Source organism: Trichomycterus rosablanca, chromosome 20, assembly GCF_030014385.1.
Source record: "Trichomycterus rosablanca isolate fTriRos1 chromosome 20, fTriRos1.hap1, whole genome shotgun sequence".
NCBI classification, from domain to species: domain Eukaryota; kingdom Metazoa; phylum Chordata; class Actinopteri; order Siluriformes; family Trichomycteridae; genus Trichomycterus; species Trichomycterus rosablanca.
Window position 1 is genome coordinate 20,720,700 of NC_086007.1, and position 24,868 is coordinate 20,745,567.

General features: G+C 39.9%; 1 protein-coding gene across 6 annotated transcripts; it reads left to right on the plus strand.

Annotated features, from left to right (window-relative positions):
• Nucleotides 1-586: 586 nt before the first annotated feature.
• Nucleotides 587-23,134, plus strand: usf1 (upstream transcription factor 1). 6 transcript variants are annotated; one of them, XM_063016991.1, is made up of 12 exons: nucleotides 5,369-5,498; nucleotides 5,631-5,732; nucleotides 15,308-15,356; nucleotides 15,473-15,552; nucleotides 16,939-17,084; nucleotides 17,222-17,335; nucleotides 18,407-18,557; nucleotides 18,660-18,747; nucleotides 19,449-19,507; nucleotides 19,906-20,000; nucleotides 20,084-20,212; nucleotides 21,929-23,134. In XM_063016991.1, the coding sequence occupies exons 2-12, from the start codon at nucleotides 5,723-5,725 to the stop codon at nucleotides 22,016-22,018; spliced, it is 1,011 nt and encodes a 336-aa protein (XP_062873061.1). In that variant the 5' UTR covers nucleotides 5,369-5,498; nucleotides 5,631-5,722; the 3' UTR covers nucleotides 22,019-23,134. The 6 variants fall into 6 exon arrangements, with proteins under 6 accessions (XP_062873066.1, XP_062873061.1, XP_062873062.1 ...); XM_063016992.1 differs by having other exon boundaries at nucleotides 5,370-5,498; nucleotides 15,473-15,522; XM_063016996.1 differs by lacking the exons at nucleotides 5,369-5,498; nucleotides 5,631-5,732 and adding an exon at nucleotides 587-710.
• The last annotated feature ends 1,734 nt before the right edge of the window (nucleotides 23,135-24,868 follow it).

The window sequence follows — 24,868 nt, forward strand, 5'->3', positions numbered from 1 at the left end:
TCAATGGTCAGGACCCCTACAGGACATCCACAGAGCAGGTATTATTTAGGTGGTGGATCATTCTCAGCACTGCAGTGACACTGACATGGTGGTGGTGTGTTAGTGTGTGTTGTGCTGGTATGAGTGTATCAGACACAGCCGCGCTGCTGGAGTTTTTAAATTCTGTGTCCACTTACTGTCCACTCTATTAGAGACTCCTACCTAGTTGGTCCACCTTGAAGATGTAAAGTCAGAGACGATCGCTCATCTATTGCTGCTGTTTGAGTTGGTCATCTTCTAGACTTTCATCAGTGGTCACAGGACGCTGCCCACCGGGCGCTGTTGGCTGGATATTTTTGGTTGGTGGACTATTCTCAGTCCAGCAGTGACAGTAAGGTGTTTAAAAACTCCATCAGGTATGTATCCAATTTTTACCCAATTGCATTATGCTTCCTCTATACTGGTGCTGACCCCCGCCCCGATTGAGTAGAGCAAACTGACACATACCCTCTCTGACACGTGTGCAGTAGCCGACTGCATTTTTTCACCTGCACGAGGCAAGTTCATATGCGGATCAGCCTTGTGCACGGAGAGCCACACCCTGATCAGCATTATTCCTCAACTCTGTGCAGACACCATCAATCAGTCAGCAGAGGTCGTAGTTGCACCAGTTATGAGGTCCCTATCCGGCTCCCTACCTGGATTCCTGTCTTGAAAGGATGTTGTTAAAGGTAAGCAATCTGTTTCAGTCAAAATAATTATTGTAGTTTTTGTGTATATATTGTAAGCCAGCATATTATATTTTTAATTGTATTTCTATTGTATTATCTTAATATTTCTTATTTATTTCATGCTATTTTTTTTTGTTTTTTTGTATATCTGTAATTTTTTGTTTATAACATGTAAATACCCTGTATGTCGAGTCCAACAGCCAGAAACAAATTCTTTGTGTGTGTAAACATACCTGCCTTATAAAGCCGATTCTATTCTGTTCTCTATTCTGCTATATTCTAAAACATTTGAATGTGTTTCAATAGCAAAAGAAACATTACATTAAAAAATTAAACAGTCCACTAGCACACCAGCGCCAAGATTCTGAACTCCTCGCTTTAAAACTTGCCATTGCAAGTCGACTGGGCGCCATCTAGCGTGCATAATTGGCAGTGCACATTTCTGCAGCAGACAGGTGTCTGCTAGGGCAGGATGACCGGATTATGTGCGTGGGGTCTTCAAACCCTGATTATCAGATAGAGAGGCGCCTGTGCAGAGTGCATGGGTGAAAAAGGGTTCCGCTAAGGGCTGCGCGCGGGTCAGAGGAGGCGTGAGCAGCAATATACCCACCTCAACTGCAATCGGGGATCCCCCAGTAGCGGAAGACAAATTGACTATGCTAAGTTGGGACAAAATGCATAAATAAAATGACTACTAGTTCACACTTCATACTTTTACACGTAGTAGAACAGAAAATTAGCTCTGGATTGTTGAATTAAAATATTCTATTAAACATTAAATAAAATAGAAATCTGAGAAGTGTGGAAAGCTGAAGGAAGATCCTACCAATCTACTTGCTTGAACATTTTTGACGTGGTAGTTTCTGTGTGCATTTCTGTATAGGCATTCAGACTGATTTGTGTGTGTTTTTTTAAATATGAACATTGGACCGAGACCTCAGGTTTTTATCTGTCCAGCCCAGTCTATTTGTATTTTGAACTGAGTACAGTATTTGCACTTTGTTTTGTTATCTCACCAGTCCACCCCCATTTTATCCCATTTCATCCTGAGTAAGTTGTTTGCGTACTTGTATATACTTGTATATACATCGATAAGGCATAACATTATGTCCACCTTCCTACTATTGTGTTTGTCCCTCTTTTGCCGCCAAAACAGCCCTGACCCGTCGAGGCATGGACTCCACTAGACCCCTGTGGTATCTGGCACCAAGATGTTAGCAGCAGATCCTTTAACTCCTCTAAGTTGTGAGGTGGGGCCTCCATGGATCGGACTTGTTTGTCCAGCACATCCAACAGATGCTCGACTGAATTGACATCTGGGGAATCTGGAGGCCAAGTCAACACCTCAAACTTGTTCTTGTGCTCCTCAAACCATTCCTGAAGCATTTTCGCTTTGTGGCCACAGCCATCAGGAAATACTGTTTCCATGTAAGGGTGTACATGGTCTGCAACAATGCTTAGGTAGGTGGTACGTGTCAAAGTAACATCCACATGGATGGCAGGACCCAAGGTTTCCCAGCAGAACATTGCCCAAAGCATCACACTGCCTCCGCCGGCTTGCCTTCTTCCCATAGTGCATCCTGGTGCCATGTGTTCCCCAGGTAAGCGACGCTCACGCACCCGGACATCCACGTGATGTAAAAGAAAACGTGATTCATCAGACCAGGCCATCTTATTCCATTGCTCCGTGGTCCAGTGCCCATTGTTGGCGCTTTCGGCGGTGGACAGGGGTCAGCATGGGCACCCTGACTGGTCTGCAAGCTATGCAGCCCCATACGCAACAAACTGTGATGCACTGTGTATTCTGAAACCTTTCTATCCAAACCAGCATTAACTTCTTCAGCAATTTGAGCTACAGTAGCTCGTCTGTTGGATCGGACCACACGGGCCAGGCTTCGCTCCCCACGTGCATCAATGAGCCTTGGCCGCCCATATCCCTGTCGCCGGTTTACCACTGCTTTGGCGATGCTCTGACCCAGTTGTCTAGCCCTCACAATTTGGCCCTTGTCAAACTCCTGCTTCTAACATCAACTTTGAGGATAAAATGTTCACTTGCTGCCTAATATATCCCACCTACTAACAGGTACCATGATGAAGAGATAATCAGTGTTATTCACCTCACCTGTCAGTGGTCATAATGTTATGCCTAGTCGGTGTAAGTAACATTACAGATTTTGACAATGGGAGGCGGCACTTCAAAAAACCATTAAGAAATGAGTTCCTTGTGGTCCATTCGGTCCTATGTGGTGAACTGGGTCCGGGATTTTATGGGTTAATGTGTGTGCAGTTTTCGTGTAGCGAGTGTAGCTGATAATCACTTTTCTTTTACACAAACACGAAAATCTGCACCAATATCACTGGCACTTAGTATCCAAATAGCAACAAAGATCTTAATTAAAGCAGTTTTAGAAGAAATAAACACAATATAAATTCTTTACTGCAGTTGATCAACACCTCAGCGGAATAACAAGCGACTAATATACAGTGAATGACCTACATATATCTTGTTGGCTGTTGTTGACAGTGCGCTGGTGTGGCTCAGCGGTTACTTCTAAACATTCCATTCGGAAACTTCCTACAGCCGTGGGATCGAACCGCGAGTGCTGTCCAGTGTTTTCACAAATACAGGACAAAATTCATTACAGTTTTTCTCAATTGCTTTGGTGCATTTCTCTGATCAGAATTAAAATTCAACCTCCACAAGATTTAGTCATTTGTGCACATCATAGTAGCAGTTTCTCATTCTGTCCAACAAACTGCAAATGCTTTTGGACGTGCATTAATTGCTTCCATACAATTCTCTGCTGTTTTATAACATTATCATTTGCTTATGTCATGTCAGTCAAAATGATTTATACTCGAGTCATTCTATAATTTGGGGTACATTCCATGTCCATTGATAATAATTATATTTATTCTAACTTTTCTTTAAAAATGTCATATTTTACCTATTAATGGCAAACATGTTGTAATTAGGGCTGTCAAACGATTAAAATTTTTAATCGCGATTAATCTCAGAATTTCATATAGTTAATCGCGATTAATCGCATTAAAAAAAATCTGTGTAAATGTTATAGAAAACAAGGATTTTTAAGTGAAATGTTACAATTAAAATGGTGAACACATTTTATGCTAAATGTACTTATGTTAAAAACTGCTGGGACAAGAGAAAACTGTAAGGGAGTTTTATTCACTCACATATTAGGCAGTAAATGTCAGATTGTAGGTTAGAATTTCTCCATCAGCAAACATTGTAGATCAGCGGTGCTTTAGGTGGGATAAGGCGTAGTTATTGTATCAGACTTGTCTGTGGTTGTATCGTGACGATGGTTTGATGGACGTTTCTACACGAAGTGAGTGTGTTTTGACCCTTTGGGGCTTCCATAGTTCATGAACTAACGTGCTCGACTCAGCTTTCCGGTATTCGGTACAGAAGAAGAAGTTAATTAAGTGTAATAAAGTGTTCTGCTCCCGACAACTTGTGAATATAGCGTGTATTTATTTCTTTATTATGCAAGTGCATCACTACCACGATCGGTTACATTATGTTAACAAACCGCAAATGAAAAACGGTGGCAAGTCCGACATTAAAACGTTTGTTCTACCAGTCAAGTGTCAACATGAACTAGAATTTGCGTTAATGGCACTAATTTTTTTAATCGCGTTAAATTGAGGTCGCGTTAATGCGTTATTATCGCGTTAACTTCGACAGCCCTAATTGTAATATCACAAAAACATTATGTGCATCCTATGCTTCATTTAGCTTGAAATTTGTCATGATGTTCCTAAATGAACAGTTTTTGCTGTGTCCGTTTTTTAAGTTGAGGGTGCCTTGGTTTCAAAATAATGAATAAAATTATTAAGGGCAACAACATCTATTTTTTTATTTATTTCAAAAGTTTAAATACTAAAGAAAAATAATATTTTTTAAATTGAGTTTCTCTTTTAAATAATTTAAATATATTTATTTATTATTGTCCGCAAAAGTTCTGTCAACTATGTTACTAACAGAACTCCACTCAGCAACTCAAAAATGGTTTGTTCTAAAACTATGTGACCAGCATTACATGATATCATTTTTCTCTGTGGAGGGTATATTGAACAAACTGTGGTGAATGTCTTCTTATTTTTTTAAATATTTTATTTATAATAGAACATTGTCAATGAGTATATTAATTGACCGTCAACTATGTTACATACATTGTTATGGTTAATTTTTTTTTTATAATTTTAATTCAAATGTATGTTCAAATTAGACATTATTCTGTTCAAGAAATGACATGTGGTCAGCCAGGCAAGGTCTACCACTGAAGTTATGGGTCAAAATAGGCAAATTGTCAACTATGTTACCTGTCAGCTAAGTTACCTAGTAGTCTACATCTACTTGCCTTTTTAAATAAAATAAAAAAAATAATGTTTAAGCTTTGCAAATAGTGGGTATGTTACACTAAAGGAATATATTACAGTTTTTCTCAGTCAATTTGGTACATTTCTCACATCATGATTTACATTGGCATCACAACAAGTGCATTTCTCAAAACAGTTGCAAAAGCACGTACCTCGCTCACAATTCTTTGTTTTTGCCTCAAAAGCAAATATTTATGTCAATGAACTTGTCAGTGCCATCAGAATGTCTAGTCTGTGTGTCATTGCCTATGAACAAGGCAGTCAAAATACTTAGTCATGTTGTCAGTGCAACAGTGTACACTGTAAGTATATTCTGATGGAAACTAGCTAAGCTTTTGATTACAAGAACGCTGCACATTCTGTGGCATATCAATTGAAACGGTACGTGTTACACACAAAATACATTAATGTATTTTGACATTAAAGTAATGTCATTTTTAATTTGTGAATTGTGATTGCACTTATTGTTTCTACCCAATTTTTAATTGTACTTCTTTATTCATTGCATATCAGCCACGATGCCGATCTTTATTCTGGATCTGCTGCACCTAAACTAAGACTGAAGACTGAATTAAATTGTTAGTGTGAAGGCTTTACATGATTTTATGATTAATGGTAAGATGACTTAAGATGTTAATTACTTAAGCTTTAATTTACCCATTGACCGGGTCACCATGGCCATCATCACAACAATTGCCCCCGTTTGCCAAGATTTGGCAGGAGCCGCCACTGTGTGTGTGTGTGTGTGTGTGTGTGTTGTTTTTTTAAATGAAAAATGACCCGTTTTCTTGTTTTTCAACTTTGGGATTTGAAGTGAAAACCGAATGACCTCCCTCCTGCCAAAGTGTTTCAATCCGCGTTCCTGTCGAAATGACTTTTCTTTTCCACTCTTTTTCCTACAAACATTAAATTCTTTTTTTTTAAATCTGCACCATTATCACTGCCACTTATTATCCAAATAACAACAAACATCCTCCTTACTGCAGTTTATCAACACCCCAGATGAACAGTGTTGGGGTAGTTACTCAAAAAAAGTAATCCATTACTGATTACTTATTACTTAACTAAAATTGTAATGGGATTACTTTACTCATTACTTCCTGGAAAATTTTTATCTCATTCCTCATTACTTTACTTCCAAGTTACATTCTAAAAACCCACACAAATATACTGGAATCAAATCTACAAACAAATCTGGAAAGTAAAGAAATGATAGTCGTTGTTTTATTTAGGAACAAAATGTAGCAGTAGTTGCAACAAAACATTTATAAAATACATTTAATTATACTTAATGTTACTATTTTCTCTGAACAAGTCCATATGTATTTAAGCAATAGAAAAATATAGTCCAATAAAATCTTCAGTGGTCCAACAAAACCTACATTTCAAGCATGTGGACACAAGGACGGATTAAGGATAGTCTGGGCCCCTGGGCAAAGAGTTGTACGCTGGAGGTCATGCCTGTACTCTTGGGAGACAGCAGTGGTGACATTTAAAGCTGCCCCTTCAAACACCTCAAAGTTATCTCTCTGTGCTGCCACAAAGTCTCGTAAAGACAAGAGAAGTTGTGTAGCTGTACATATGTCAATATCATGCTTGTGGCTTGGAACCTCTGTAGTATTGTGTCCCAGAAGTATGCCATGAAGGCCATCTCCAACGTGTCCAATTTGTCACAGAGTGCAGAGGCTTCACTTCGAGTTACACATTTCTCCTCCATATCTTTAGACATATCATTCAATGCCTCTCTCAGTTGTGCATAATATTTCCAAAGAGCCTTAGTTGACTCCATCGAGTACCTGACAGTGATTTCAGTGTGAGTTTGATATCAGTATCACGGAAAACATTTCCCCACCTGTGTGTAGATGATGCACAAAATGTGTACATTGCCTGTACAAAGTCAAAAAAACTTCCAGCTTCTGGGCTACTGTCAACAGCATTGACACCAACTAAATTCAGTGAATGTGCTGCACAGGGGACATAACAAATCAAAGGGTTTCTTTGTTTAAGATGAGCTTGGACTCCATTGTACTTTCCCGACATGTTACTTGCATTATCATATGACTGGCCCCTACAGTTGGATAAGTCTAGGCCCAGATTCTCCACCATAGCAACGACACACTCTGCCAAACTGTCCCCACTATGGTTTTCAATAGGCTCAAAAGCTAGAAAACGCTCAACTACATGTCCGTCATTATTAACAAACCTGAAAATAAAAGTAAGTTGGTCCACATGAGCAAGGTCTGGAGTGGAGTAAACTATAACAGAGTTAAGTATTTTGGCTAGGGCCCAAAGCATGGCTAGGGCCCCCAAAAGCATGGCTAGGGCCCCCAAGAGGCCCTGGGGTCAAAGTCCCTAATAGTCAGAGGATCCTTAAAATGGAGGGCCCTCGGAAATAAAAAATATATTGTATCATAAATGTTGATAGGCATCGCAAAATGTTTTGGGCCAGGGCCCCCCCGGGGCCCCCTGACCTCAAGGGCCCCTGGGCGCTGGCCCCACTGGCCCGGTCAGTAATCCAGCCATGTGTGGACAGGCAAGTATATGAACTGAATTATCAAACAAAACAAAATACTCTTCATAAATTAAAATATAAATCTTATATATAAGTCAATGTAGAGCCAAAATCATTTTATTCAAGAAGATATTTAATAAACTTTTGGATATAGCAGTCCACAAATACTGTGCTGTACAGTATGTAGAGCATAACAGTATGTTAAAGAGAAATATTTATATTGCCATCTAGTGGTTAGTGGAGGTAATGCTACAGAACTTATATGTGAAAATTACGCAGAAAAAACAGCTTTGTTTTTTAAAAATAATATTTTTATGTAAAAATGTGAGTAACGCAAGTAACGTAGTTTTTATTAAGTTAGTAACTGTGATGTGATTACAGCATATTTAACTGGAAAGCGTTACATTACTTCGTTACAGAAAAAAGTATTTTGTACCGCGTTACCCCCCAACACTGCAGATGAATTATATTACATACATGTCCATAAGTGACTAATACAGAGGTAAACATACGCAATCACAGTTAATGACATATAACACCAGGGCCATGACTGTGCTCGCACTGGTGTAGCTCAGCGGTTACTTCACAATCCACCATAAAAGCTTCCTGCGTTCGTAGGATCGAACCGCAGGTGCTGTCCAGTGTGTTTTCTTCTGTTCATTTAATAATAGAGCACATATGAGATAAGATAACGTAAAATTCCTTTATTGATCCCCATAGGGGAAATTCGAGTATTAAACAGCTCCAGTACAGTGAATAGAGTAAATAAAATAGAGTATAAGATAAAAATGAGTGGCTAGGTGGGTAGCACTGTGGTCTCACAGCAAGAAGGTCCTGAATTTAATCCCCAGGCCGGGCGGTCAGGGTCCTTTTTGCGCTGAGTTTGCATGTTCTCTGTGTGTCTGTGTGGGTTTATTCCTTGGAGGTGTTTATCTGTTTAACCCAGTGTATTTGCATTTTGATCTCACAAGCCCACCCCCAATTGGTGGCTCAATATATGGCACTGGCCCCCCAATTTGGCCATTCGCCAGGTATAGATAGATAGATATATACAGTATATATACATATATACACATATATACACAGTAAGAGCCTCCCATTGGATCATTACTGCATGGGTGTTTATGTTTCAGCTGGCATCAAGTTATTTAACCCTAACTGATGCAGTGAGTAGCTTCTCATTTGTTAAACAACCATGTTGAAAGACACATCCTGTGGTCGTGGAAAAGATGTTTCTCTGTTTCAGAAGGGTCAAATTATTGGCATGCATCAAGCAGAGAAAACATCTAAGGAGATTGTTAAATCTACTAAAATCGGGTTAAGAACTGTCCAACGCATTATTAAAAAGTGGAAGGACAGTGGGGAAACATCATCTTCGAGAAAGGAATGTGGTCGGAAAAAAATCTTGAATAATCGTGATCGGCGATCACTTAAACGTTTGGTGAAATCAAATGGTAGAAAAACTACAGTAGAACTCAGGGATATGTTTAATAGTGAAAGTAAGAGCATTTACACACGCACAATGTGAAGGGAACTCAAGGGATTGGGACTAAACAGCTGTGTAGCCTTAAGAAAACCACTTGTCAGTGAGGCTAACCGGCAAAAACAGCTTCAATTTGCTAGGGAGCATAAAGATTGGACTCTGGAGCAATGGAAGAAGGTCATGTGGTCTGATGAGTCCAGATTTACCCTGTTCCAGAGTGATGGGTGCATCAGGGTGAGAGGCGGCTGAAGTGATGCACCCATCATGCCTAGTGCCTACTGTACCAGCCTGTGGGGGCAATGCTATGATCTGGGGTTGCTGCAGTCGGTCAGGTCTAGGTTCAGCAACGTTATGTGCCCAAAGAATGAGGTCAGCTGAGCTGACTACCTGAATATATTGAACGACCAGGTTATTCCATCAATGGATTTTTTCTTCCCTGATGGCACGGGCATATTCCAAGATGACAATGCCAGGATTCATTGGGCTCAAATTGTGAAAGAGTGGTTCAGGGAGCATGAAACATCATTTTCTCACATGGATTGGCCACCACTGAGTCCAGACCTGAACCCCATTGAGAATCTTTGGGATGTGCTGGAGAAGACTTTGTGCAGTGGTCCAAATCTCCCATCATCAATACAAGATCTTGGGGAAAAATTTATGCAACTCTGGACAGAAATAGATGTTGTGACATTGCAGAAGCTTGTGGGAACGATGCCACAGCGAATGCGTGCCGTAATCAAAGCTAAAGGCGGTCCAACCAAATATTACAGTGTGTGACCTTTTATATATATATATATATATATATACTGTATATATACGGTATTATATATATATATATATATATATATATATATATATATATATATATATATATATATATATATATACTAGGGCTGTCGAAGTTAACGCGATAATAACGCATTAACGCGACCTCAATTTAACGCGATTAAAAAAATTAGTGCCATTAACGCAAATTCTAGTTCATGTTGACACTTGACTGGTAGAACAAACGTTTTAATGTCGGACTTGCCACCGTTTTTCATTTGCGGTTTGTTAACATAATGTAACCGATCGTGGTAGTGATGCACTTGCATAATAAAGAAATAAATACACGCTATATTCACAAGTTGTCGGGAGCAGAACACTTTATTACACTTAATTAACTTCTTCTTCTGTACCGAATACCGGAAAGCTGAGTCGAGCACGTTAGTTCATGAACTATGGAAGCCCCAAAGGGTCAAAACACACTCACTTCGTGTAGAAACGTCCATCAAACCATCGTCACGATACAACCACAGACAAGTCTGATACAATAACTACGCCTTATCCCACCTAAAGCACCGCTGATCTACAATGTTTGCTGATGGAGAAATTCTAACCTACAATCTGACATTTACTGCCTAGTATGTGAGTGAATAAACTCCCTTACAGTTTTCTCTTGTCCCAGCAGTTTTTAACATCAGTACATTTAGCATAAAATGTGTTCACCATTTTAATTGTAACATTTCACTTAAAAATCCTTGTTTTCTATAACATTTACACAGATTTTTTTTAATGCGATTAATCGCGATTAACTATATGAAATTCTGAGATTAATCGCGATTAAAAATTTTAATCGTTTGACAGTCCTAATATATACACATTATATATGAATGTAGCTCAGTGGTTCCTTTCAGGAATCTTCTACAGTTGTAGAATCGAACTGCGGGCACTGTGTAGTGTGTTTTAACTTTTTTGAAGATTTAATAACAATGTATGTATAATGAGAGAAATAATGAGAGAAATATATATAATGAAAGAAAAAAGAACAATTTGGTGGCAAACTAGGTGGACGATAGGGGGGATAGTAAGGAGTATATACAGCGAATATTTACACAGTGTTTGATATAAACATTAAATTCGTTCAAAATTGCGCCGTATTACTGCCAATTATTATCCAAATAACAACAATTATTCTCTTTACTGCAGTTTTTCAACCCAGGACGAATTATATCACTACAGTACATGCTCATAGTAAGTGACCAGGTGCTGAACAAACACTATAAAACACAATAAAAGTTAATGATATATAACACAAAGGCTGAGTTTTAAACGCGCTGGTGTGGCTCAGCGGTTACTTCTCAACTTCCAATGATGGACTTTCCTATTTACATAGGATCGAACCGCGAGTGCTGTCCAGTGTTTTTTTTTTTCTAATAATTGTATAATAGTGCACATGTACAGGACATTAATAAATCTGGATGTAAATAAATAAACAAATACAATGCACTCCAATGTGCTGCAAAATCTCAGGGTTTGGGGACCCTGATTTGTTGACCCCTTTATTGCCTGAAAGGGGTTTTGTCATGTCTGTAAGTACATAGTTTTAGCTATGAGTTAATGGATCAGTGTAAAATTAGAAATAAAGATTTGATGGACTTCTGAACTGGTTTTTATTCAAAATACTTATTCCATTATTTCATATTTAATTTATGGGTAGATTAAATAGCCTGTTTAATTTTATTCAAAATTTTATTTAATATTATTCTGGTATTGTTTAAGTACAGTGTCATTAATGGTGGTCAGAAGTGCTGGAGAAAAATGTAGCAATATATGGAATATGATCACACGTCGTTAGTACGCTGGTGTGGCATTGATTGAAAGTCGATGACTTGTAAAGAGAGTTCTCTCTAAATGGGATCGAACCTCGAACGCCATCCAGCGTTTTGCTCTTATTTGCTTTTATAATGAAGAGTGCACGTTTATCCGCACCACCATCACTGTCAATTAAACTTCTGATTTGCAGTCGAATTTTTGCATTGCAGTTTAATGTGTATAATATACCTAAACAAAGAACTCATACAATAAATAGTACAAAAGAAAATCAGGATCAAGCTTTCCAAGGATCAAACCACTAGCTCTGTCCAATCTTAATTTACAACCCCAAATCATAAAATTTGGGACAGTATGGACAAGGCAAATTAAATACAAATACAAATGCAGTGTTCCTTACATTTACTTTGACTTTGACAGTGCGTAATAGCATTAAACGATTCCAGGAATCTCAGTCAATCTCAAAGCCTGAAATACAGGAATGGAAGTTTATTAATAAATGAAATGAAGTTGACCAGACAAAACATGAAATATCTTAGGTTCATCCTGTCTGCAGTCACATAAAAGTCAAAGTAAATGTAAGAAACTCTGTGTTTTTTTTATTATAATTTGCATTTTCCATGCTGTCCCAACTTTTTCTGATTTGGGGTTGTACATTTATGGCTAAGGGTCCTGCTCAGCAACAAAACATAGCTCAACTTTAAAGTAAATTTGTGCAATTATAATCAGAGCTATACAGACTAGATAGATAGATAGATAGATAGATAGATAGATAGATAGATAGATAGATAGATAGATAGATAGATAGATAGATAGATAGATAGATAGATAGATAGATAGATAGATAGATAGATAGATAGATCATCTATTGCTGCTGTTTGAGTTGGTCATCTTCTAGACCTTCATCAGTGGTCACAGCACGCTGCCCACGGGGCACTGTTGGCTGGATATTTTTCGTTGGTGGACTATTCTCAGTCCAGCAGTGACAGTGAGGTGTTTAAAACCTCCATCAGCATTAATGTGTCTGATCCACTCATACCAGCACAACACACACTAACACACCACCACCATGTCAGTGTCAGTGCAGTGCTGAGAATGATCCAAACCCAAATAATACCTACTCTGTGGTGGTCCTGTGGGGGTCCTGACCATTAAAGAACAGGATGAACGTAGGCTAAAAAGTATGTAGAGAAACAGATGGACTACAGTCAGTAATTGTAGAACTACAAAGTGCTTCTATTGTCACGCTCAAGTCTGTATTGTCAGTCATTTATTTGTTATTATCATTAAATTTATTGTGCACAGGAAAGAGGTGATCTGGTTTAGTCAATCCATGAAGGTCTAGTCTCATTGTCAACACACTTGATGTAGTAAATCTGTAAGTAACAAAGACTAAATGTGCGGATTGGGATACAGCCTGGAATACTCACGACTGCCTCCTACAGGCCATCCAGCGATTTCTCAGCGCGCACAACCGGGCGATGAATAATGACGTCAGTTGTCAGCAGTGTCGGCGCAAGTAAACAATACAGGGATACTGAACGGTGGGTCGGTTGAAAAAATGTTGTTTTTTTACTTTGTTTTACGCGCATATTTACCTTATTATCGTTATAATGTATAACACGGTGGTTTTAGTACCAGGAATACGTCTTTAAACGCTTCTTTTAGCTTTACATTTGTACTGGTTTGTGATACAGTGTTAGATGCTAACTGGCTAACAGTGGTTCGCTCTGCTAGATTAAACAGCTCAGAGACGCGTTATGCACGAACAATGCGAGTGTCGGTATAAGCGCACATAAGCTGTTTTTTTTTTAGTTATTAACATTGTAAAACGACTGAAATTAACATGAGTTCTATTGTTTACATCTTCATAGATGCCTTGACTGTATTGTCTCACATTACACGATAACGTGTGCATGGATTCTCGTTTGATTAGTGATGCAGTTTGCATATTCTCTATGGTCAGGGATATATATAAATACTTTGTAGCTCTACAATTACTGACTGTAGTCCATCTGTTTTTCTACATACTGTTTTAGCCTGCTTTCATGCTGTTCTTCAATGGCCAGGATCCCCACAGGACCACCACAGAGCAGGTATTATTTAGGTGGTGGATCATTCTCAGCACTGTAGTGACACTGACATGGTGGTGGTGTTGTGTTAGTGTGTGTTGTGCTGGTATGAGTGGATCAGACACAGCAGTGCTGCTGGAGTTTTAAAATACCATGTCCACTCACTGTACACTCTATTAGCTGTAAAGTCAGAGATGATCGCTCATCTATCGCTGCTGTTTGAGTTGGTCATCTTCTAGACCTTCATCCGTGGTCACAGGATGCTGTTGGCTGGATATTTTTGGTTGGTGGACTATTCTCAGTCCAGCAGTGACAGTGAGTGGACAAGGTGTTAAAAAACTCCAGCAGCATTGCTGTGTCTGATCCACTCATACCAGCACAACACACACTAACACACCACCACCATGTCAGTGTCACTGCAGTGCTGAGAAGGATCCACCACCCAAGTAATACCTACTCTGGTGGTCCTGTGGGGGCCCTGACCATTGAAGAACAGCATGAAAGGGGGCTAACAAATCATGCAGAGAAACAGATGGACTACAGTCAGTAATTGTTGAACTACTACTTGTAGTGCTTCTATATGGTAAGTGGAGCTGATAACATGAAATTGAAATGCACCAAATCGGTTTATGTAAAAGTTGTCTTGAGCATCTGCTGTCTTTATAAAACGATGTTGTGTTTGATTTGGAATACTAAGTATAGTTGCAATATTGCAGGGTGCAAGTGAATATATGCACTGACAGTATTTTAAATAAGAACAAAATTGGTTAAATACTTGTTTTCCTTAACTGTATATCATAACTGTTTCTTTTTCTGTAAAAGTAAAAAGCACACAACATTTTTTGTCCACAAAAAAGACTTTTATAAATTGAAATTGTGGGTTTTCTAAAGCAGTGGTCCCCAACCACTGTGTCATTTATTACCGGGCCGCACAGAAAGAATAAATAATCAGAGATCACTACAAGAGCAAATATATTGTCAATACTCTTCCGGGTGTTATTGTACCCAATCACCACTAGGTGGGAGCAGCGTCTCGTTGCAGCGAAAAAAGCCCAGGATTCACACTGATTTTCTATTTTATGCCCCTGCCGGTCCGTGAAATTGTATCTTGTATGAAACCAGTTCATGGTGCAAAAAAGTTTGGGGACCGCTGTTCTAAAGTATACATACAGGAACTAATTAAACATAAAGGTTGAAAATGTGGCATGAGCTCATTTCCTGATAGTGATTATGATTGACTACAGTTGGTATGATTGACTTCTCTGTGCCCATATGATTAGAGCGAGTTTGACTGCACTCAAAAAGAAGTACTAGGAACAGTGGTCTATTGGCTAGATCAGAAAAACACACCAGACTGTTACCTTATGCTTAGATTTTTTTTGTTGGATGGTCAGATGTAATCCCAGAACCAAGTGATTATGGGTACACAGTCAAGCAAGCAAGTTTATGTAAACTTTCATCCTTAGTTGTGAGATCAAAGGCCTGTATTATTGAATTAGTCATTAGTGCTGTTTTAACTTTCTGTTTGCAGATTGGGGGATTGGCCTGGGCTTGCTGACACTGCTGGTGAACATGAAGGGGTCAGAACTAATTTTTCTATTAATAACATCATGATAGTTGTTTTTAATATTAAGTGGTTACTCTTGGCTTGGTTGGTCGTAACTAATATTTACTTTTCTTTCTTTATCATTTTCAGGCAACAGAAAAGTCCAGATTCTGATTGCAATGTTCCTGTAATTGAAGAAGGTAATCTTGAACCACTGAACCAGTATATAAGTAAGGTCTTGATCTAATTTTGGTACTTTAAATGCATGTGATAATCGTATTTATTAGGATTAACACACTTTGATTACATTCATGACAGGATGGGTAGTTACTGGTTGCACATGGCGAATTATGTATCTCCAATGCACCTCTTTGTACTGTCGGAGGAAAACCACATAGACACGATGAGAGCATGCAAACACACAGAAAGGACTAGGGCCGCTCCACCTGGAAATCAAACCCAGGACCTTCTTGCTGTGAGGCGACAGAGCTACCCACCTAGCCATCGTGCTGCCCCCAGATAATCTTAAAACATGCACTTAATATGTTCACGTGTCCCAGACATCTCCCAGGCATTTCTTCTTTAGATCTACACTATATGGCCAAACGTATCTGGACACGCCTCTTATTTTTTCCAGTTTATATAGTCACATCAAAATTCAGCATGAAAACCTATAACTTGCATTAGTGTATCATCGTTTTCTGATAATGTATAGTTTAATATCTATTAGGATGGGAGATTACATTCAGATATTGCTTATTTTGGAACCAGTCAGAAATGCAACAATTAGAAATTGCAGAATTGCTTTAATTCAGCCACACTGGAAGTAGGTAGCACTGTTGCCTCACAACAAGAAGGTCCTGGGTTCGATCTCCAGGTCGGGCGGTTTATGCTGTTCTTCAATGGTCAGGACTCTCCCAGGACCACTACAGAGTAGGTAATATTTGGGTGGTGGATCATTCTCAGCACTGCAGTGACACTGACATGGTGCTGGTCTGTTAGTGTGTGTTGTGCTGGTATGAGTGGATAAGACACAGCAATGCGGATTAAGTTTTTAAACAACTCACTGTCACTGCTGGACTGAGAATAGTCCACCAACCAAATATATCCAGCCAACAGTGCCACGTGGGCTAGAAGATGACCAACTCAAACAGCAGCAATAGATGAGCAATCGTCTCTGACTTTACATCTACAAGGTGGACCAACTAAGTAGGAGTGTCTAATAGAGTGGACAGTGAGTGGACACGGTATTTAAAAACTCCAGCATCATACCAGCACAACACACACTAACACACCACCACCATGTCAGTGTCACTGCAGTGCTGAGAATGATCCACCACCCAAATAATACCTGCTCTGCGGTGGTCCTGTGGGGGTCCTGACCATTAAAGAGCAGGGTGAAAGCAGGGTAAAAAGGTATGTAAAGATGGACTACAGTCAGTAACTGTAGAACTACAAAGTGCTTCTATATGGTAAGTGGAGCTGATAAAATGGACTGAGTGTAGATACAAGGAGGTGGTTTTAATGTTATGGCTGATCAGTGTATATTATGCCTAGAACGTTCACTGAAATCCTACAGCTGTGTCCCTGACCGCTTTAATCCGCTTTTCCATCAGGAGCCGTCGCTACCGCTGAGGACCCATCCGCAATTGCAACTATTCAATCCGCTGCTACATTTTCATCTGAGCAGCCCATTAAATACCTCTTCAAGACGGAGGGAGCTGGGGGGCAGGTAGGGGAACTGTACCCTCCCATCGGGCAGGTAGGAAAACGAAGCTCCAAGAGCATGTTTCAGTTCAGAGCTTGGAATTCATTTGATCTGTGTTAGGATCATTTTAATAAGAAATCAGCCCTCAAGAAGGTGTGATTTCCTAATAACAATAATGCTTGCTTTTTCAGGTGACGTACCGGGTAATTCAGGTTGCAGACGGGCAGTTGGAGGCTCAAACCGATGGCACCACGGCTGTTAGCGTAGTGGCTGGGTTTCCTGCTACAACGCAGCCTGTTACACAGGCAAGTTTCTACACTATTGTCTGTGATCGTTACAATTATTGCATTTTACTATTTTAGCATTTAAGCAGCACAAACAGCCTTCTTAATACCATGACCAATAATCATTTCTGATTGGTTGTTGGGATTATTATTTTTGGGCAATTTTTAAGTACATTCTGTGGAGGAGTTGGGTTTATAACAAGGTAATAAGTTGATTGGCTGTTCAACCCATGATTACATCCATTTCAACACTGAGTCAGACTACACCCCTACAAACATTGCAGCAAGTTTAAAAAGCCTCAGATAAGGCATTAAGCAAGACTAGCTGTGACTATGCCACAATTTAAATTATACGTACAAATGGGGTATTTTATGGTGGGATTTTCCGCTAGCACACCAGCGCCGAGATTCTGAATTTGGCGGGCAGTGCCTGCAGCAGACACGTTTCTGCTAGGGCGGGATGGCCGGACTATGTGGGTGAGGTCTTCAAACGCTGTGTAAGGACCCTGATAAGCAGATAGAGAGGTGTCTGTGCAGAAGTGCATAGGTGAAAAAGGGTTCCGCTAAAGGCTGTGTGCGGATAGGAGGAGGCAATCAGGGATCCCCCAGCAGCTGAAGACAAAACGATGGAGAAAATGCATTTTCATTGCAAAACAAAAGCGCACAATAAATCACAGCACAGAGGCCAACATCCAAAACAATGCAAAAAAAAATCATAACCACTGCTTACCTTAGCTTATGTTCTTCCAGATGCTATTACATTTATAACCATGTGTTGTCCCATTAGGAATATAATCCGTTATTTTGTAAATGTGTGCTTATAATGCATGGGTTTCCTCCGGGAGCTCTGGTTTCCTCTCACAGTTCAAAGACATGCAAGTGAGGTGAATTGGAGACACTAAATTGCCTGTGACTTGTGAACTGGTGAATCTTGTGTAACCAGTAACTACTTGTCCTGTAATGAATGTAACCAAAAGTGTGTAAAACATTGATGTGTGTTTATATCAATATATTTTTGAGCCTTGATGACTTCATGTCTTCCTGTCAGTGTTGTATAATTTCACTAATCGTGCTGTTGTCTTCTGTAAACAGGCTGTGTTCTCTCAGTCCGAGGGCTTAGAAGGAGACGGGACAGAAACTCACTACACCTATTACCCTGCCACTATTTCGGATGCTGGTACAGGCACCATGGTCACCGGGGTACAGACTTCTGACACAATCCTTAGCCAGAGCGCACCTGCAGGTATTAATGAAACGGTCCCTTGTTGTTCTTAGTACATCCTGTCTTACTTTTGTTTCACTGCATGCTTTACCAACTAACCGTACTTACTTTCTTTTGTTTCAGGACAGTTATATGTGATGATGTCACCACAGGAAGTTTTGACAGGAGCAACCCAGAGGTCTATTGCACCTCGCACACAAACTTGCACCGCGTAAATATCCATCATTATTCAATACTGGTTCAGCTTTATTGTGACCGGGATTTCTGCATTAATTGCAATCAATAATGAAATTACTGTCAACAGATTTAATACAATTTGTCATAAATAATACACTGTCTATTAATATTAGTACTTTTTATGCCACACATGAAATACTCTTTTATAGTCCAGACTGAAAAGTATATGAACCCATGAGATCATGTCACATCTGGAAGATCTAGTTTGGAAAATCTTTCTACAAAGCATTTTGGCCTTTTTCATAAACCCTGTAAACATAATTTTTAATTTATTGTTCCACAATAATAGCCAAAAACAGCCTAATCGTGATGCGGTGGGTAGCACTGTTGACTCACAGCAAGAAGTTCCGGGGTTTGAGTCCCTTTCTGTGTGGAGTTTGCATGTTCTCTGATGAATCTCCTGTCATGAATGTAACCAAAGTGTATAAAACATGACATAAAAATCCTAACAAATAAATAAATCTTCATGGGCAATGTGAATACAATTGAAAAACACATTTGCATGCTCCAGATAAGTCCTTTGTTGTTACTTTTTCAGTAAGTGGAGGGACTGACTTTTGGAGAGAAGTCGCTTACATTTTTCCAGCCTGAAAGTATTAATGCAGAAATCTAGTGCAGTGTGGGATTTTGGGTAGCACATTTAACAGGGTTCTGATTATTATTTTATATTCACAGTAAGTCAGAGGCACCAAGAACTTCCAGAGATGAGAAACGGAGAGCACAACATAACGAAGGTGAGCTTTGACTTTGGCTGGTGGCAGTGTAGTGAGTGTACTGGTGGCTGGACTGGAAAGTAGAGATAAGATAAAATAAGATAACACTTTATTGATCCCGAAGGAAATTGCAGATGATCCCGAAGGAAATTGCAGAGGAAAGCAACATGTCTGTCTTGGAACAACAGCTAGCGCAGAACGGCTTACACCCAAGCATTAGAGGAAGTGCTGAAACTGTAATGTGACTTGAGCAGTATAAAGGGAGGCCCATAGTTCTGTTCTTTGTTCTTCAGCTAATACAGTCCTGTAAGAACCCACAATCATGCAACTGTAATCTTTGTTTTCTTTGATCATCTGACCTTATTTTTCCATGACATAGTCCATTATCAATGCATTTTTTTTATTTTTCTGTTTTGAAGTCGAACGAAGGCGCAGAGATAAAATTAACAACTGGATTGTTCAGCTGTCTAAGACGATTCCAGACTGTACGCTGGATGCCACCAAAACGGGACAAGTAAGCATCAGCTCGTGATCGGATAGATTTCTGCACACGGCAGGTCAGCGTGATCTCGTTTTCTTTGTTGGGATCTGTTACAGAGCAAAGGTGGGATCCTATCGAAAGCCTGTGATTATATTCAAGAGCTGAGACAGAGTAACAGTCAATTAGCAGAGGAGCTCAACACACTGGACAGGTTAAGGATGGATAACCAGCTTTTACGACAAGAAGTAAGTCTATGTCTTATGGCAGCGGTCCCCAACCTTTTTTGCACCACGGACCGGTTTCATATAAGATATAATTTCACGGACTGGCAGGGACTTACTCACAAATGAGCTTTTTTCGCTGCAATGAGACACTGCTCCCACCTAGGGGTGATTGGAGGCAATAACACCCATTAAAAGGTAGTGTTTTCATTGCTGATGTAGCGATCTCTAATTATTTATTCTTTCTGTGCGGCCCGGTAATAAATGACCCATGGGACCACGGCCCACTGGTTGGGGACCACTGTCTTATGGTAGTGTTTGTAAATTTACCATAAACCTTAAGCAGTAGGACCAAAATTTAATAGTATTGTTTGCAATACATCTAAATAGATTAACGTTTTCAGAAAGCCTAATGGTGTCGTCAAACCACGGCCTTGGTGCTCATGGTGGAAATGATTAGGTCTTATATTAACCAGCAATTTAAGGCAGGTTTACAGGACCATGTGCACCCTATGGTGCAAACACTCTTTTCTGATGATATTCACATTCTAGGATGATAATGCTCGGCATTATCATGACACGTCCATCATCTGTGCCTCCATGCCCCATCGGCCAGCCAAATTCGGGACGGCAAAAGAATGTGATTCCGTAACCAAGCCACGTCGCCGATCTCCACCGTGGGCTTGTTATAGCTGCAATACTAATATAATATTCAAGTATTTTGACAAACACCAGAATACATTTGTGTTCCTTTTATGGCCATCGTCCATATTATTATTGGAAGGTTTTTCCTCTTGAAGTTCCAACTTATAAAATGGACCTAAATATAAAGACCAGATAAAATAAACAGACCTGTTTAATGAAATATTGTACCAGTATACAGTAACTTTGTCCCTAATATTTTGGAAGATCTATTCGTTTTGAATAACAGTCTGTATAGGGGCGCCCAGGTGGCGCAGCTGGATAATCCGCTACTACACCAGCGCTGAGATTCTGAGCTCCCCGAGTCCGAATCTCGGCTCTGCTACCGTTAGTCTGGACGCCCTCAGGCTGGGCGACAAAATTGGCTTCAAGTCTGCTGGGTGGCAAAGACCAGACTAAGGGGTGGGGTTATCAATGCATGGACAGACAGCGGAGGAGCGCAGAGGGCGCATGGGTCTCCATATGTAAAGTTTTCAAGTGCAGATCCACAGAAGTATGGGTGAATAAAAAGGGATTGGTGGACTGCGCACACATCGGAGGGAGTGTGTGTCAGGTGAATATACACCCTACATGGACGCCAAGGCTCAGGGTCCCCAGTAGTCCCTGTACTGACTACACTAAATTGGGCACGGTGGCTCAGTGGGTAGCACTGTCGCCTCACAGCAAGAAGGTCCTGGGTTCGATCCCCCGGTGGGGCGGTCCGGGTCCTTTCTGTGTGGGGTTTGTATGTTCTCCCCGTGTCTGCGTGGGTTTACTCCCACAGTCCAAAGACATGCAAGTGAGGTGAATTGAAGACACTAAATTGTCCATGACTGTGTTCTATATAACCTTGTGAACTAATTAACCTTTTGTAATGAATAACTACAGTTTTCTGTGATGAATGTAACCAAAAGTGTAAAATATGACGTTAGAATCCTAATAAACAAACAAACAAACAAACAAACAAACGCTAAATTGGGGGGAAAAGGGGCTAAAATGCATTTTAAAAAGTCTGTATGATATCAATGTTTTTATGATATCTTCATTGTTTTGCCGTAGATGGAGGACTGGAAATCAAAGAATCAGATTTTAAGAAACCAACTCAGACAGCATGGTATCGTGGCAGCATCAAGCGCTGACTCCCAGTGATGAGGTGTTGGAGTGTAAAATTATGTCCACGACCCATAGCGGAGGTTTTATCATGAAGCTAAAACGTTGTTAATCAGCATATTCTGCTGAAATTAAGGCCATAACAGCAACCATGGACATTGCTTAATGCAGCATTTCTCAGACTCTTATACTTTTACTGGATCTTGCTTTATTATGTACATATTTGTTTTGTACACACGTTTTTTTACTTGACCTGAATATTGGTTTGTTTTTATGTATCAGTAAAAGCCGCAGATAAAGACTTCATTAATTTTTTTCATACATTAGTCTGTATCCTGTGGAAGGTAATTATTTTTGCATGTTCTACTTTTTCATTGGAAAAAACTAAGAGTTTGTGACTTCAATTACGACAACTGAATAGTTTCTGGTAATTTGCAAAAGGATTCTGTATTATATATAATACATTTCATTATACATATGTATTTGAAATAAATACTTAGGAACATAACTGTGGCAGTTTGTCTTGGTAGATTTTTCATCTGGAAACGATATACACCGATCAGCCATAACATTAAAACCACCTCCTTGTTTCTATACACAATGTCTGTGTTGTCAGCACTTGTAGTTCTACAATTACTGACTGTAGTCCATCTGTTTCTCTGCATGCTTTGTTAGCCCCCTTTCATGCTGTTCTTCAATGCTCAGGACCCCCACAGGACCAGAACAGAGCAGGTATGTCACTGCAGTGACACTGACAAGGTGGTGGTGTGTTAGTGTGTGTTGTGCTGGTATGAGTGGATCAGACACAGCAGCGCTGCTGGAGTTTTTAATGTTTGACATTACGAGATTTTTTTACTTCTAAAACTAAAGCAATTAATTTTTCACCCACGGGAGACACGCTCACACGCACGTTTAATGTTATTTAGTTCCGTTTGACAAAAAAAACCCTTCAAAATAGAGCTAACAGCGAAGATAACCGGTTACAAAAGCAGCGACCGCTGTTATAGGACGTGTTTGTGTTCAATACTCTGTTCACAGTGTCGATACAAGTGATTCAGGAGTCGACTCATTTTAAGCACAGCGTAAGTTTCTTTTCTCAGTCAATTCTCCGTTTTTACTGTTATAATGAATGTTGCGGTTGTAAATAAACACCAAATACTACAGAACATTTTGTGTGACTCGCTTACCTTATAAAGCTCAGGCTTAATTATACTGGTTTTTACCACAGAGCGGGAGCCGACTCAGAGTCGTTTACGATTTACCGAAGTGAACCACGAATGTACGTGCTGATGGAATCGGCTCAGATGGGATCGGACTGTATTATCTTTTTAAAGTAAATATTTCAATCAGCAGAATCGCATCGCATGTATGATGTGCACAGCGTTAATTACGTGCGTTTATTAATGAACGTTTACGTTAGCTTGTCAGAAGCTTTCTCAATGATGTCTGTTCCACTGCACTATTTTACACTAAAAACTACACTATTCCATAATGATCCAGATTGCATCATTCTAAATAGGTATCGGTATCGGCGAGTACAAAAATACATGTACTTGTACTCGTACTCGGTTGGGAAAAAATGGTATCGATGCATCCCTAGTCCTGACCATTGGAGAACAGGGTGTAGAGAAACAGATGGACTGGAAGTGCTTCTATATGGTAAGTGGAGCTGATAAAATGGATAATGAGTGTAGAAACACGGAGGTGGTCATAATGTTATGCCTGATCATGCCTTAAATTTATCACTTAAATAAAATGCTTTTCCATGACTGTGCACATAGCAAGCTCGTGTGTTGAAACACCAGTAGCCAGGACAGAGCTCTGATCTCAATCAACCCCAGTGGAAACCTTTGATGATTCCATGATTTGGAACATTGATAGTAGACCATTCCCACAAGCACAGGGTAGACACATAGGGTGGATGTCCAATATGTTTACTGTCAGGTACTAAGCAATCTGAGCAATTATGTGTATATTAATATAAAACCTATTCATTTCATTTCCGAAGTTTAGTCTCAGTCAGGTCTGTCACATTCTTGAACAGGACCCACATATATTATTGAAAGCATTCCCTAATTTTCTCAAACACGTCTCAAGTTCAAACTTGTTAAAGTATACATTAGCTGGTGACCTACTGCGATGCATATCTGGGTCAACAAGCTGTGGCATGTTGCCATCATCATCTTTATCTCATCTTTCCCCCCATAAGTCAGTACCACCTGGTAAAGAAGCTTTAGGGTGATTATAGAGCTGATTAACATGACGGCTCTTATAGAAGAACGAGCTCTTATAGCATTTTCTCCCATGCGTCATCCCGCCCTAGCAGAAACGTGTCTGCTGCAGGTCATCCCGCCCTAGCAGAAACGTGTCTGCTGCAGGCACTGCCGATTATGCCCGCTAGATGGCGCCCAGCCGACCTGTGGCAACAGAGAAAGTCAGAATCTCTGCGGTGGTGTGCTAGCGGAATATCACTTGGACACCTTTTTTCTGAATCTTGATGCTTATAAAACATACTTTTTGTGACAACAGTGACATTAATGTTGTCTATACATTTCAAATAGAGTGGGAGGTTCTGTTTTTGTAATGTTTCATTTAGTCATACCCAGTTTACTGTAATCTGGCACCCCTGTAGTGTACACAAAACCCCTGCTGGGCAAAGAGAACCACTGGCTGCCAACAACTTGCAAATTCTGGCAGAGCGCCATATGAAGTATCACACTGTTATCTCTGGATTCCTCCACTGGTTAAGCCAGTGCCTCAACCAGACAGTAGTAGTTAATGTTGCATCAAAAAGTGGGTGGATTGGAATTCATCCAACTCAACAATAGCTGATATAACCACATGGGTGAGGGATTACTTTGGCAAACCTTTGTCGAGCACTACAATACA

Excerpts from the sequence above, each read along its gene's own strand:
- usf1 (XM_063016991.1), top strand. Across the intron at positions 17,085-17,221 it reads TGTACCCTCCCATCGGGCAG|GTGACGTACCGGGTAATTCA; the intron begins GTAGGAAAACGA and ends TTGCTTTTTCAG. Across the intron at positions 19,508-19,905 it reads GAGAGCACAACATAACGAAG|TCGAACGAAGGCGCAGAGAT; the intron begins GTGAGCTTTGAC and ends TCTGTTTTGAAG.